The sequence below is a fragment of the Sylvia atricapilla genome, chromosome 1 (assembly GCF_009819655.1).
Source record: "Sylvia atricapilla isolate bSylAtr1 chromosome 1, bSylAtr1.pri, whole genome shotgun sequence".
NCBI classification, from domain to species: Eukaryota; Metazoa; Chordata; class Aves; order Passeriformes; family Sylviidae; genus Sylvia; species Sylvia atricapilla.
In genome coordinates, this window is record NC_089140.1 from 72,003 (window position 1) to 86,324 (window position 14,322).

The window sequence follows — 14,322 nt, forward strand, 5'->3', positions numbered from 1 at the left end:
GAGGACAAATGTCTGGACAAGAGTTTTGGCAAGACCAGCACCACAGACCTTCTGAAGACTAAACAGGCAGATACCTCTTTGAGTAAGAAAAAGCAAAAAGAGACAAAGAAAAAAGCAGGGGAGGGAGACGTGGGCAGGATCCATTATGGGATCCAGCCAGCAATGAGGCCTATGGTAGGGACCAGAGGACAAGAGGAAACGGAGGACAGGAATGACCTCCAGCAAGACCAGTAACTTGTCCAACAAAATATAAGGCAACAGCTGGACACCTACAAAAACGTCATGAAGACTGCCTGAAATGTATTACTGGACAGCAGAAAATGCACTGATAAAAAGATAATCAACTTAAATGTGGTTATTAAAGCCATATTTGTCCACACAAATGCTAGAAAAAGAGAGGACAACAGCAAAAGGATGAAGTACAGGATGAAGCCTTTGGAGGGAAAAAAAAATTCTTCCCACAAAAACAATCTGCAAGACGCAAATGAAACTGGAGTAAATGTATAGTAAAAATAAATAACTGAAAAAAACTTAACCTTTCTAAATGCCCAACTGCTAACCAGAGGCGTAACAAACGACCAAGGTCTCAAGGAGAAAATGAAGCGTCCTACTTTAGAGTTTTAACCTTTATGAGATTTCACCTTTCAGGGGGATCCTTTCTGCCTGGGACAAATGAGGAAGGAGACATCATCTAAGTGGCAGTATGGAAAAGCACAAAAGCAGGATCAGGTGCACAAGAGCAAAGGGCAAAGTGACCTTAGCAAAGGAACATATGTTTCAAGAAAGATCAAGTGAATCCAAGAGCTAACTGCCCTTAGGAAGTACTGCAGAATTATCCTCCTCATGTAAGTGTCAACAAAGCAAAAAAAGATTTCTCACAACATTCTACCTCTGCTTCTCCTTTTTTTTTTTTTTGGGTGGGGGTGGGGAGGAGGTGGGAAATTAGCCATTGGAGGAAGAGATTGGTCTCTGAAATTAGAACAGAATCTGACTCCAAGAAATTCCACTAAAGTTTGCTATGCAACTTGATTTTTCAAGGAATTAATTCAGGCGTTGACACACATTGGGTAGTAATAAAACAGAGGAGCCAGCACTAGGTAAACTCCAGGAAATGGCTGGCATGGCACATTCTCTTATTTGGCAGGATACAGGACCTGGAGAGATAAATAAAGTTATATTTTTTTTCTTCTTTTTTAAGTAATAGAAGAGTGACTGCCCCAACCCATGTTTTGATCAAAATGAACCTGAGATGAGGGAAAAAGCAAAAGGAAAGAACAAAGCAGGCACCAAAGAAGAACTGAAGGAGACGATGATGACGGAAAGGAGAGGCTGATACAAGAGCTGTTCAGGCACCAGAACACCAGCCAAGAAGCCCCAGCCTCAGCAACAAGAAGCAAGAAGATATATACAGATATTCCAGGCTAATGCATATATTCAAATAAGATGCCACTAGCAACAAAACTTCCAGGGCAGAAAAGGCAGACCCTCCTGGCATCCAAATAAATAATGGAAATGAGTTCGGCTTTTTTTCATTCCAATATAAATTTAAAATCCCCAGGCTTAAGAGCCCTGCTGCATGCTGCTTTCACACGAAGGCCAGCTAGATGTAGAATAAGCAAATTCATGTAACTATTTTTGCTGCTCTTCTTGATACTGAAGGAAGAGCATTGGTGTACAAATGCCAAGGAAAACTTTAGAAAAGGCAAAATCATCCCATCTGCCATCCTCCCCACTTGCTTCTGGTTCTGGTCAGATACCACCATCACAATCCAGACCACCTTGGCAAACCCACACGTCCACAACAAAATCACTGCTGCCACCTGCACACCCACTCTCCATCACCCCTGAACAGCTGCCCACCTTGCACAGCCTGTCCCTGTACACTGGCACCACATCACCTCTTACAGCTCTCCCAACACAGCGTCACCTCACAGTCCTTGGCCCTTCCGGTGCCATCACACCCAGGATCTAACGGCCACACGCAAGATCCTACACACCTGGAGGAAGCCTGACTCATGGAGACAACTCAACAGTCTGCCACGAGTCACACAGGCTTTTGTGATCTCTGTACAAGAGCCCCCACCTGATGTCTTCAAAAAGGTGTCACAGGAGGTGCCAGGATCCTCAAGAAAGAAGCACTTGGGACTATCAGTATCCAAACAATATCACATTCCTTGGGGCTCTTTAACAGCCTTATTTCTGTTCCATATATGTATCAACGACAGAAATCCAAATGTTTTAAATGGTGACTGCTCTCAGACATTAGAGTCATTTAAAGAACGTTTCCAATGGCAGCAAAACAGAGTGAGCATTTCCCCTTAAATGGAGATCAAAGACCTGATTCTTAAACAAAAGCTGGAACATTTTTAAAGACCTGAAGGATTGCTTTAATTAAGCATGGCACCCTGAAATTGTCTCGTGGGTCAGTTTCCATAGACTGTTACAGATCTGTAGAGCTAATCTCTTCAAGCCCCTGAAAGTCACCTGTTAAGTAGCCAGAGGATACACAGGAGCCAAGACTGGAGACAAGAACCAGAGGCAGCACCCCAAGGCTTCATCAGGTTCTCATCAGAATTGTTTTCCAAAACACAAGTTTGATTACAGAACAAAGTGTCCTATAAGCCCATTTGGGTTAGATCCAGTGCAGATTCTGCACCATGATCAGGCTGAAAAGCATGCTATTCACCATTCATGGAGAATCACAGCAAAAAGCACAGCACACATCCCCCCAGACACAAGCCTGTATTATCAATGAATCAGTGCATAGGCTGGGGGCTCCACAGACCCCGGTGTTCTCCTGGAGAGGCAGCTACCAGCGCCCCAGGAGCACACTGCAGGAGCCGATCCAGCCCAGCACAGAACCTCCAGTTTCCACTCATCCCTCTATTCAGAGCCAGCCAGCTCACTAACTTTCCCGACTCACCACCCCATGGACCAGAAACTCAAAAAGTTTGCTTTTCGTAGCTTTGCGAGCCCCTCCTGTAACTTCATCTGTAGCCATCAGGGTCTGCTCAGCCTCTCTCACTCTCTCTCTTCCTCTTTCTTTCCCTTTTCTGCCTTTTTCTCCAACTCTCCCCTCTGAGTCCTGCTGGGCTCTCACACTTCTAATAGCGCGGAGTGGGGAGGGGGCCCCTTCAGGGCCTTCCTGACGGCCCACTCGCGCTCAGCCTCAGCTGCTGCATTCCTCCACTGATAAGCCAGAAATAGTTTGTGCTGCCGGGCTCTGTCTGTTTACTCTGCAGGGACAGAAAATCCAGCTTTTTAAACCTCTCTGTCCAAACAGCAGAGATAAGCAGGAGGCAAATTGAAAAACACGTCTCCGTTTTCCATGGTAGTGCCGCAGCCTCTCCTCCTCTGCATCAGGGATGGGAAATTCTGGGGCAAGGGGAAGGGGGAGGGGGCAACTTCAGCAGTGACACAGAGCTCAGCACCTCGCAGAGATGTTTTCCCATTAGAAAATGCAGCAGGCGAGCAGTGGTTTTCCCTTGCTCCCACTGCTCCTCCCGCACTGCATTTCCAGGCCCTTTCCCAAGGGACCTGGCAGGCAGCACACAGAAACATTCGCTGGCAGCATTTCCAGCATGAGAGACGAGAGCTAACCCCTCTGGACAAGAGAGAAGCAGCGGGAGGCCGGAGCTGGGAACAGGGAGGGACAACATGTGGAAGCGAGGGGAAAGCGTGAGATCAGCGGAGGAAGGGGGTGGGGGGCAACATGGCGGCGCAACTCCCACGGCTTTTTTCCAACCCTGCACTCCCACTGCCTCTCCCCAGTGACCCTTCTCGGGATGCTGTGGTACCACTGATCCTCTAGAGACCCCAGGTGACTGACAGGCGCAAATTATTAACACCACAGCTGCTGTAAGACATCAGCAGCTCGCTGCTTGTCACACAAAGCCCTGCACCGCAGCGTGTGACATCCCAGGACACTGCTGGGAACACGAAGCCCAAGGGGGAAGGGAGCAGCAGCCCAGCCCCTCGGCGGCCCTGGGGCGAGCCATAGACGCTGGCAGCACGGCGGCCATTGCACAGGCAGAGCGCGGCTCCACAGCGTTGGCCGAGCCCGCAGCGATGGCCCATGATGGCCCATTCCGCAGCGATGGCCCGGCCCGCAGCGATGGCCCGGCCCGCAGCGATGGCCCGGCCCGCAGCGATGGCCCATTCCGATGGCCCATTCCGATGGCCCGGCCCGCAGCGATGGCCCATTCCGATGGCCCATTCCGATGGCCCGGCCCGCAGGGATGGCCCATGATGGCCCGTTCCGATGGCCCGGCCCGCAGGGATGGCCCATTCCGATGGCCCGGCCCGCAGCGATGGCCCATTCCGATGGCCCATTCCGATGGCCCATTCCGATGGCCCGGCCCGCAGCGATGGCCCGTTCCGATGGCCCGGCCCGCAGGGATGGCCCATTCCGATGGCCCGGCCCGCAGCGATGGCCCATTCCGATGGCCCATTCCGATGGCCCATTCCGATGGCCCGGCCCGCAGCGATGGCCCGTTCCGATGGCCCGGCCCGCAGCGGGGGCCTTGGGGCACCGATCCGCTCCCCGGCACGTCCATGCGCCCGCGGCTGACAGGGGCCCACGTCCCTGATCTCCCTCAACACTGCAATAGGCGAGATGTTGCCAGGTTACAAAAGAGGTTTGTTCTATTCCTCTGCTTGAAATTCTTGTCTAGGGGCTGTGAGTTTTCTGGCAAGACTGCAAACAGAACAGAATCAGACCAGAAACAAATAAAAAATATTCTGCCCTCATCCAATAATAAAAACAAGCACAGAAAACACACTGCATTGACTAGCAGCGAAGGGCAAGCTATGAAGGTCACATGGCCTTCTGAACATGGGGATGAAGACAGTGACCTCCACTGATTTTTAGGACCACCCCAATCTAAGTGCTGCTGTGTGGCAACAGCCCTAGCGATCACAGAAACTTAGGGAGGGCGAGCGTGGTTATCAGTTCTCCCTCTCAGCCCCTCAGAAGGAATATGCTAAGCAAATCACCATAGCCTTAACTTGTTCTGTGCTGGAAAAATTCCTCAAGTTCTAGCTGAACTAAAGGCACACGTAATCTGGAACCAACTGCTCTGTGTTCTGGTGGATGTGGTAACATCAGGTTAATTTGATCTGGAGGGGTTTTTCCAACTGAAACAACTTTAAATTCTACATGCCAGCGTGATTGGCAAGACAGCATCCAGGCGGTATCTGCCATGGTTTTTAGACCCCAGACTCACACAGAAATGTTGGCTCCCATCATGTGAGCCCTTTCCCTGCTCCCAGCAGACACCGTGCATTTCCCTCACAGTCTGCACTAGCCGTTGGTGCCGCACTGGCCGGCGGTCTGAGCAATGCCGGCCGCGGAGGCCACCGGCCCCGGCCCGTGCGGCTGTTCCCTCCCTCACGGGGAGCCGTGCGGGCCCTCACCGCGGGAAACGGCACCAAGGCCGGGCCGCAGCGCCTCCTCTAGCAGCCGCGGTGACGGGCCCTGCCCGCCCGCCCGGCGCGGGAAGGGGCGGCGGCTCCGGGCTGCGGCGCGGCGCGCGGTACCCCCTCGCGTCCCCCCGCGCTCCGTCGCCAGCACCATCGGCACCGAACGGCAACGGCGCGCCCGGCACGGGCAGGGCGTGCGCCTGCCACGGCCCCGGCCCCGCCGCACTCGGGCGGGGACAGGCCCGGCCAGATCCGCCCGCCCGGGGCCGGGCCGAGCCGAGCCGGGCCAGCAGAACCGCGGCGGGCGCAGCGCGGGCCCAGGGCGCGGCGCGCGCATGCTCGGCGCGGCCCCGTGAAGGTCAGCGCGGGCCGGCGGGGACGCGCGGGCGGGAGCGCTTTAACCCCTCCCGCGCCTCGGCCGGCGCCGCCCGCGGACGGAGCGGGGCGGGGCGGGACGGAGAGGGACACGGCGGGACGGAGAGGGACACGGCGGGACGGAGAGGGACACGGCGGGACGGAGAGGGACACGGCGGGAAACGGCGGGACACGGCGGACACAGCGGGAGTGGCCGTTCTCGGGCCGCGCCGGAGCTCTGAGCCCCGGCCCTTTGTCCCGCCGCAGGAGCATGCGCTCCACTGCGCATTTCAGGGTTTTCTTCTTTTGCCCCTTAGCTGCAGATACGGCATGGAGCCGCAGATGCCCCGATATCAGTAGTCACTGATGACCTCCTGGAGCAGGACATTTGCTATGAAGTGTTACTGAAATTTAAGTTGAAAACCATACAATACATATTGTAATCTACCTGGATGTTCTTAACAGACATCCAAAACTAGATTTCCTTGAACACCAAATTTCAAGGCCAGCCACTTGAAAGTTAAGGAATGGCAGTCTCACTGCAGCTGTCAACTGGGTAAAAAAAAAAAAAAAAAAAAAAAAAATCCTGTAATAATAAAAACTCAGGTCTTACTTAGCATGATGGGAATTCTCCAAGCACTTTAGAAAATAAATCAGTACATGCAGCTCTTATGTTTTGCAATGGAAAATACAGTACAAATGGATGGAAGTGACTTGCCCAACATCACCTAGAGCTGAGAATGAAACCCATTTCCTGTGATTCTTCAACCCTTCACAATAGTGTCCAGGAAAACTACCGTGCAAGGCATTAGCACAAAAGGGTGAAGGTTACCATGCAAGAATGTCATTTCCCATATTAAGAGAAACAGCTTATAATTTTATTTTAAATAGCGTGCTTTTCTATTTTCCCAACTTTTTTTTTTTCCCATAACAGTGCAGAAAATAGTTGTCAATTTCTTTTAAAAAGTGATTTAACCCAAGTAATTCCCAACTGCTGCAAGTATCCTGGCAGGTCCCAGTCAGCTCTGGCCTGGAAGTTCTCTGTGCCATGGGGCTCTCTGTACGGTTTGTGTTCCTCCACTGGTTCTTGAAGGCTGAGCTTGCACTGGGGCCTGGTTCACACTCGCTTTCACCTGCCTTCGTGTCACATTCCCAGACCATTTTATTTCAGAGAAAGGCTGACCTCCTTCCCTGGTCCTTCCTGGGGCACTGGGAGCCCCCCTGGTCTCCCTGTGTGTGGTTTGGTTTAACTTCTGTGCTGTTATTAATGCTTTACAGCCTGTTAAACTAAGATGGTCCAACTAGAAAAGTGATGAACCAAGTTGTGGTTTTAGAGAGACATGTTTGCTGCTACTTGTGACTTTTTAAACTGTAAGTAATTATAGAAGTACATGCAGGTACAGATTGTCTTAAGCAGGCGTCGTTTCCCTCATCCCAGTTTCACTAAAGTCAGCATCACTCTTTTCTCTGAAACTTAAACTATTCGCAACAGTTTTGGAATTTATGCAATGTGGCATAGAAGACATACTGGAAGGAGAAAATATCCCAGGACTGAGGCTCTGCTTAATCTAAATAAACGTCCACTTGTTCCTGATTTCAGAATTATTCAATGGTCTCATTAACAATATGGATAATGTACTTAGAAAACATGCTTATTAAATTTCCTAGCAATATATGGTTTGGAGAGGTAACAAGTTTGCTACAAAAAATTATTAAAATTTAAATCCTGAGGACCTGGAGATATATCCTGGTTTTTTCGAACCATAATTCAATCAGAAACAGTGCAAGGTTCCACATGAAGATACAAATCAAACAACTATCTAAACAGAAGATGGGGAACAAATGCCTGAAGAGAGCCTTTTTCAGAAAAAAATACCTGGGGATATGATATGATAGATCATAAGCTGAATGTGAGTTAACAATACTACACTGTCACAAAAAAATCAGATAAATCCCCAGAAGATAAGGAACTGCAGGAATGCTGCCCCACTGCTCTCGTCCCCTTGGTGGCAGCATAGACACTGACAATACTCTAGATTCTTCTTTTCTCTTCATTTCGACTCTCCTCCTTCTCCCCATCCCCCGAGCTCTCCAGGGCACAAGCTGTTGCAGCTCAACATTTCTTTAAGGTTGCAAAATTAAATTTTGCCAGAATTGCTAAGGAACTTTTCCAAAGCAATTCTGTCGTGGTATGAATTGTCAGTGTCTCATGCAGACCAGCCTTTGCAATCAGGGGCTCTGTGCATCAGAGGATATGTGGAGAAACCAGGAAGCCAGGATGGTTAAGGAAAGGACAGTAAGTGTGACAAGGACTGTAAGGCCCAAAGAAGATAAAGAGAAAACAACAATCGTCAAGTATCCAAACGGCTGCTGCAAATACAGGGAAGAGCCGCTCCCCATGCAGAGAACAGGAAATTAGGGATTTCATTTCTCCCAGGAAGATTTGTTAGATATCAAGGACAAGCACAGTAGTGACAGTGGACATGTTCTGGGATAGTTTGTCCAGCAAGGATGGGAATCCCAATCACCAAAGGTCTTTCACCATCAGGTTAGACAAGCATCTATCCAGAGTAATGTAGGTGGTGTGGATTAAGACTTGGGCCAGGACAAAGCACCAGCTGATTTCCAGAGGCTCCTTTTGTCTTATTTCCCTACAGAAACAGTATGAGATCTTGTAACGCCAAAGTTCCTTTCTCTGTTAGGCCTTTCCAGTACTTATGTCTAAAGTCTGTCTGAGAGGCAGGGCAGGGGAGGGCAGGGCAGGGCAGGGCAGGGCAGGGCAGGGCAGGGAAGGGCAGGGCAGGGGAGGGGAGGGGAGGGGAGGGCAGGGAAGGGGAGGGCAGGGCAGGGCAGGGGAGGGCAGGGCAGGGGAGGGCAGGGAAGGGCAGGGAAGGGAAGGGAAGGGAAGGGAAGGGAAGGGAAGGGAAGGGAAGGGAAGGGAAGGGAAGGGAAGGGAAGGGAAGGGAAGGGAAGGGAAGGGAAGGGAAGGGAAGGGAAGGGAAGGGAAGGGAAGGGAAGGGAAGGGAAGGGAAGGGAAGGGAAGGGAAGGGAAGGGAAGGGAAGGGAAGGGAAGGGAAGGGAAGATTAAGGCAAAGAAAAGTGTTTGTCTCTAAAGGTTCCAAACATTGTGCAGAGGTAGAGATAAACTTATTTCCTGATTATTTTAAAAGTAATCAAAGGCAACAGCAGAGATGCTAAAAGACAGAGAAATATATAAAATATATATGTAATATTATAGGATACAAAATAATGAGTCACCAGAATTATCATGTCATCAACCATACTAATATTTTAGCCAATTCTGCACAATTCTGTTTGACCTCATGGTAAGCTGTCCAGTTCGACCATATCTTTACCTCCACTTTTCCATCATCACCATCCCTCTTTACACTGAGTGTGCAGCAACAGCTGTGCACAGCTTCAAACATCTGAGCAAAGAACCAGAGCACTGCAAGATGCAGCCACAATCCTCATCCTCTAGCAGCAGAGCTGCAAAGTGTGAGAGTAAGTAAGTGTGAGAGTTAGTAGTAAGACTTTGGTCCTGGAAGGAGAACAGTTGGGAATACAGATTTGAATTTTTCAAAAGTGAAGGAGATAGAGGAATTCTTGGTGGGTAATCCCGAGGGAGCAGAAATAAAGACCTATCAACAACTACCCTCAAACCAATTTCCCCCTAGTCCAAAAAGTGTACCTTCATGATATTTGGTGGTTAGAATGATGGCTTTGGGTAAGAGCATTTTACAAGTTTGCCCGCTGTCACTCACTGGCAGAACAGAGCTGGGGGAACCACAGGGTCAGCAACTGGGAACCACTGGTTTTTCCCAGTGAGGGTGGTGAGACCCTGGCACAGGCTTCCCAGAGAAGCTGTGGCTGACCCATCCTAAAAGTGTTCCAGGCCAAGCTGGACAGGACTTGGAACAACCTGGTCTACTGGTTGGACTGGAAAGTCCCTTCCTACTCAAAGAATTCTACAATTCTCTGATTCTACATATAATCAACAACAACCATGTCACATATAAACCTTTCAGATATAAGTTTATTGCACAGCACTTTAATTCTTGGTATTCCTACGGGACAGCTGCTAAAACTGAGTTCTGGGGCTTTGTATGTGTGGGTCTTTTCATTTACTCTTAACAACACTGCCCTTAATGGTCCTTTGTGTCTAAGGTTTAAGCTTTGAAGCATTTCTACACACCTGTCACATCCACATCCACTCCTCCTTTTGTCAGACTAAACAAGTGAAACTGTTATTTGCATTCTTAAAACTCTGTGCCCATTTCTCATCATTCCATCTTTTCCTTTTCCAGTCCCAGTTAACCTGGCTAGAGTAAGGGCAGAGAGAACTGTATTCCCTGTGTCCAGGCCACACGCTCATGTGCCATTCAGACTTTTCTCATGAGCAGAAATCTATCAACCCTCGCTAGGTTCCCAGCTGCCTCCCACAACATCCTGACAGTGACAGCTCCACGTTCTCTTGAACGTGAACTGATGTATCAGGCTTTTCTCCTTCTCCTTCTTAAGCATTGTCATTAGATCACTTCTGGCATACAGTGCCTACTCCTGTGACAAGGCCCCAAGTGCACTGTATTGTCACCAGACACCAGCTGGTTTCTGTTTGTGTAGTTCACAATCAAGCAGTTCTTTCCATATATAACCTGGTTTTTTCTGCTTCAACAATACCTATTTTGCATCATCAGCAAATTTAATTATTACTTTGCCTATTTTTGTGCCATGGGCATTAGTGAAAATATTAAATGACATCAATGCCAAGACAAATCCTGAAGAAACTGCAATGTTTTTTGTGTCTTCTTTAATGAACTCCTTACCTACTTTACAGTTCTGCTATTACCTGTCTTTCTGAATTCCAGCCAGATTTTCAGATCACATTGTATCAAAGGCTTCACTCAAGCCTAGACAAGAAAAACAGTGATTCCTTTGTGTAGAAATTATCTGAAAAACAGTAGCTTAGTAAACTTAGGCTGCTTTTCCATACCAAGCATATCCTTCTCATGCTCACTTATTTTCTCTTTTAAAATCATTCTTGAGCCTTGCATGGACTTAGGATGAATCTAGTGCATCTGCCTAGAGTACTCTTGCCCTTCTGTATTGTCAGAATACCTACAGGATTTCCTATCTGTTTGTCAGGAAATACAAATTTAAAGTCTCTTTCGATTAATACTAGCAATGCTAAGAATTGTCCTATTCTCACTGAAAATCATATGAGAAGTATCTATAGTTTAAGCAAATCAATAGTAAGTAAATATGGACTGAAGGATGTATTCATATGTAAAGCTGCCTAGGAACTGAGCACTAGGAGGCTGGAGAAAGCACAGAACCAAAGAAGGAAAACAGAGCAATCTTGGCATGGACTGTCTCATAAATCCAGCTCCCACTTCAGCTGAACTGGAAAGACAATTAGCAGGGGAATACAACACATCAGCATGATGGAACTGAGAGCAAGTAAGAGTGGTGATCATAAAAAAACGGCGTTGCCAGACAAGGCCAAATGTCTTTTAAAATTATTTTATTTGGCAGAATGCTTACAACAATTACAGATTACCCCAAAAAGTCAAAGTTAATCTCAAACAGTACATCATTACAGCAAACAATGGCTTTGGAAAAAAACCAATGGCAGCCAACAGAAAATGGCAAATGTGACTTAGAGGCAATGTAGTAAAACATTATCATATGCCTAGAATTCTTAACAGGAACATAATTTGTATGTAATTTCAATGTAAGATTACTGAAAAGTTATAAATAAGTAATAAAAACAAGCAGAAGGAAAGAGACTACTATGGACTCCAAGGTGTAATTCTGTTACACACAGACTTTTTTACCTCCTTCAAAGGTTTAAAAGAGAGAAGCAAAATATATGTAGATTAAATCCTCATGCAAGAAGATTTTGGAAAAGTTTCACAACCAATCAGGAGAGAGGATAAAAAACTCGACTCAGCCTAAAATGTTAGACAGGAGATTTAAGCTGGAAAAAATCAAGCTGGAAGATAAATCCTGAGGTAGAAGAACTGTGCTGTGCCAGTGCAGCAGACAGGTAGGATGGTTTGCTAATCCTTTCAGTGCTGATTCACCCAGTACATAGATACAGGTATGAAATCACAGGACCTGCACAGCAGCTCGTGGCACAGGGACATGATTACAGCACTTGGGCTGCAGCTGGACAATGGGCTTTTGACTAATGCTCATCTGAACAACTGAGTATTGCAGCAGCGGAAAGTGTCTGTCTCCAGCACAGCACAGTGGTTTGTCTGGTCCTCTCCCTCACCAGAGCACACAGCAGGCTGCAGCTCCCAGCTCAGAGCCACAATTTGCCTTTGGCACTGGGGGCACCAGGCACACAGCGTGCACAGCGACACGCCACAGTGACCCCAGCAAAGAGCAGGTCTGAACAAAAGGCACACAAGTGGTGGCACAAGTTACTTGTTAAATCATCTTCAAAACACGCAGAAGAAACACAGGCAGAAGAAACGTCAGTTGAATCATTACGGCATTCAGTGCTTTTCAAAACAGAGTTTACTTTGGAGAACTTCCAGGAGAGGGGCTTGTTTATGCATGGCCGTGAACTGTCAGAGAAGAGCTAAGTGTCGTACTTTGTGTCACATTCTCTGTCACATGCCACAATCCTTCCCATTGTTGGGACTCGGTAGTTTCTGGTGCCTGAGAGTATGAGGAGGTCCAGCTAAGGACAATGCAGTCTCTGACCTTGACAGTTTACAGATGAAGTTAACAGATGGAAATAGAAGGAGCACAGTGGAACAGGGAACACCAGTCATCCCGACAGGCATGCCAGCTGTCTGGCTACGCTGGTTTGGAATAGCCACCAAATCCTACCCCATGCACCCCATCCTTGGCACCTGTTTTCTGATCAATTTATACCCAGCCTGCAACTTGAAACCACAGAAATAACACACTTGTGGGGGATTTCAACCACCTTTCTGTCTCTTGGGAAATAACTATGCTTCCTTCTTCAAAGAGATTCCCTAGAGTTCTGACATACATATCAAAATATACAGCCAAGCTGGTATATAGACATATGATACAGCAACACCGAATGCTAATTATAAATATGATGCCAAATAATAATACATACATTTCTGCTAAGATTAGAGAGAGAAGGGCTTTATAAATTGTTGTTATAAGTCTGAGATACCTTGAAAATTAAAACAATATTTCTTTAAATCCTTTTAGTTTGGCTATTAATCTCCAGTAGGGTATTTATCTAATCTAAAAAGCATAAAACAAACTTAAAAAATCAGTGAAAAGTTTATGTAATGGAAAATGAATCACCGATATTCCAATAATACAGGGAGCTAAGAAATATTTCAATACAAAAAAGCTTGTCGTATATTTCTGTTCTTCAGAAAAAGTTCTTTTGTCTATCACATAACTTACTCTTTTTCTGCTGCATTTGATCTTTAGCAACTCTTCCCCTTGGCTGATTTTGTTTTGACAGTTACTCTTTTTTTTTTTTTTTTTTTTTTCCTGTTTCTCCACCTCCTTCTATTCAAGTCAATCTTTCCTCTTCCCAGTTCAAGCTCCTGCTGTTGCATATCACAAAACTGCAATTCTGTCTCTTCTAAACCTGGCAAATACTTTTTCACTCGGATTAAACCCCCTTGGAATGCCACAGGCAAAAATGTGCTCTGAAACTGTTTATATGCAGTATAGATACTGCATATAGATAAGGGCCCAATTCTGCATCCCTCTGCATCCCATCAGCCTTATGCATTTGCTGATTTGACCCTGCCCTGCATCCACTTTGCCATGCAACCCCAGAATGCCTTGTCTCTTCCACAGTGCTGCAAGGATTCAACAATCACAGTTCCTCATAAGATATTATTTAATCAAAAATCAGCTGCAGACCTATATCCCTCTCCTGTTATGGCCTTATTTTAAGGCTTATGATCTTCCCTTACACTTCAACTCCATTTGTCTATCAAAAGACCAGTGCTGTGAACCCTCTTGCCTGCCTGCAGAAACAACTGGTCTCTGACATTTCAAACCAGACAAAGCCCTGAAGAACACCTTCAGAAAATTACTGTTCTGTCTGGCAGCTGGTGAAGAATGGACCACATATAATTCCCACAGTTACTATTTCAGTTCCTGATCTTGTTGCAGTGTCCCTGCAGCAAAGCATCTGAGAGAGCGGGAACATGTGAAATGCTTTTCCTGCCATTTGCCTGTGGCTGGAGGACAGAATGCCGCCCTCAGTCACTGTCTTCAGACTGATGAAGCTCGGATATATTCTTCTGATTCCTATGGCAACAGTGCTGTATCTGCTCCCAGACCAACAGCGCACCCTCTCCCTCCCCCAGAAAGCTTCCAAACATCCACACTGTTACTGACTCTCTCTGGTCCCTTTTCACCCTGAACATGCACTGAATTCCAAGGTAACTGACAACTCACAGGGTGGGAGTGCTGTGATGGCTGGAGACGGACTCCAGGCTGGGGGGTGAGGAGGAGGAGGAGGTGCCCTTCAGCCAAGTGTGTGGCTGGAGCACACAGAGCCCCATCTTGGGATGGTCAGAGAAC

At 47.5% G+C, this 14,322-nt stretch overlaps 1 protein-coding gene across 3 annotated transcripts in view; it reads right to left on the bottom strand.

The window, feature by feature from the left end:
• SMARCD3 (SWI/SNF related, matrix associated, actin dependent regulator of chromatin, subfamily d, member 3) overlaps positions 1-14,322 on the bottom strand; it is a 73,575-nt gene that overhangs the window by 46,391 nt on the left and 12,862 nt on the right. Inside the window, exon 1 of one of the 3 annotated variants that reach the window (XM_066341293.1) lies at positions 5,226-5,300. The exons of 1 other annotated variant lie outside the window; for it this stretch is intronic. In XM_066341293.1, the coding sequence (XP_066197390.1) occupies positions 5,226-5,285 (60 nt within the window). In that variant the 5' untranslated portion in view covers positions 5,286-5,300. Of the gene's footprint in view, positions 1-2,923; positions 3,245-5,225; positions 5,301-14,322 lie in introns of those variants that run through there. One more of the 3 variants, XM_066341285.1, reaches the window with a different exon arrangement.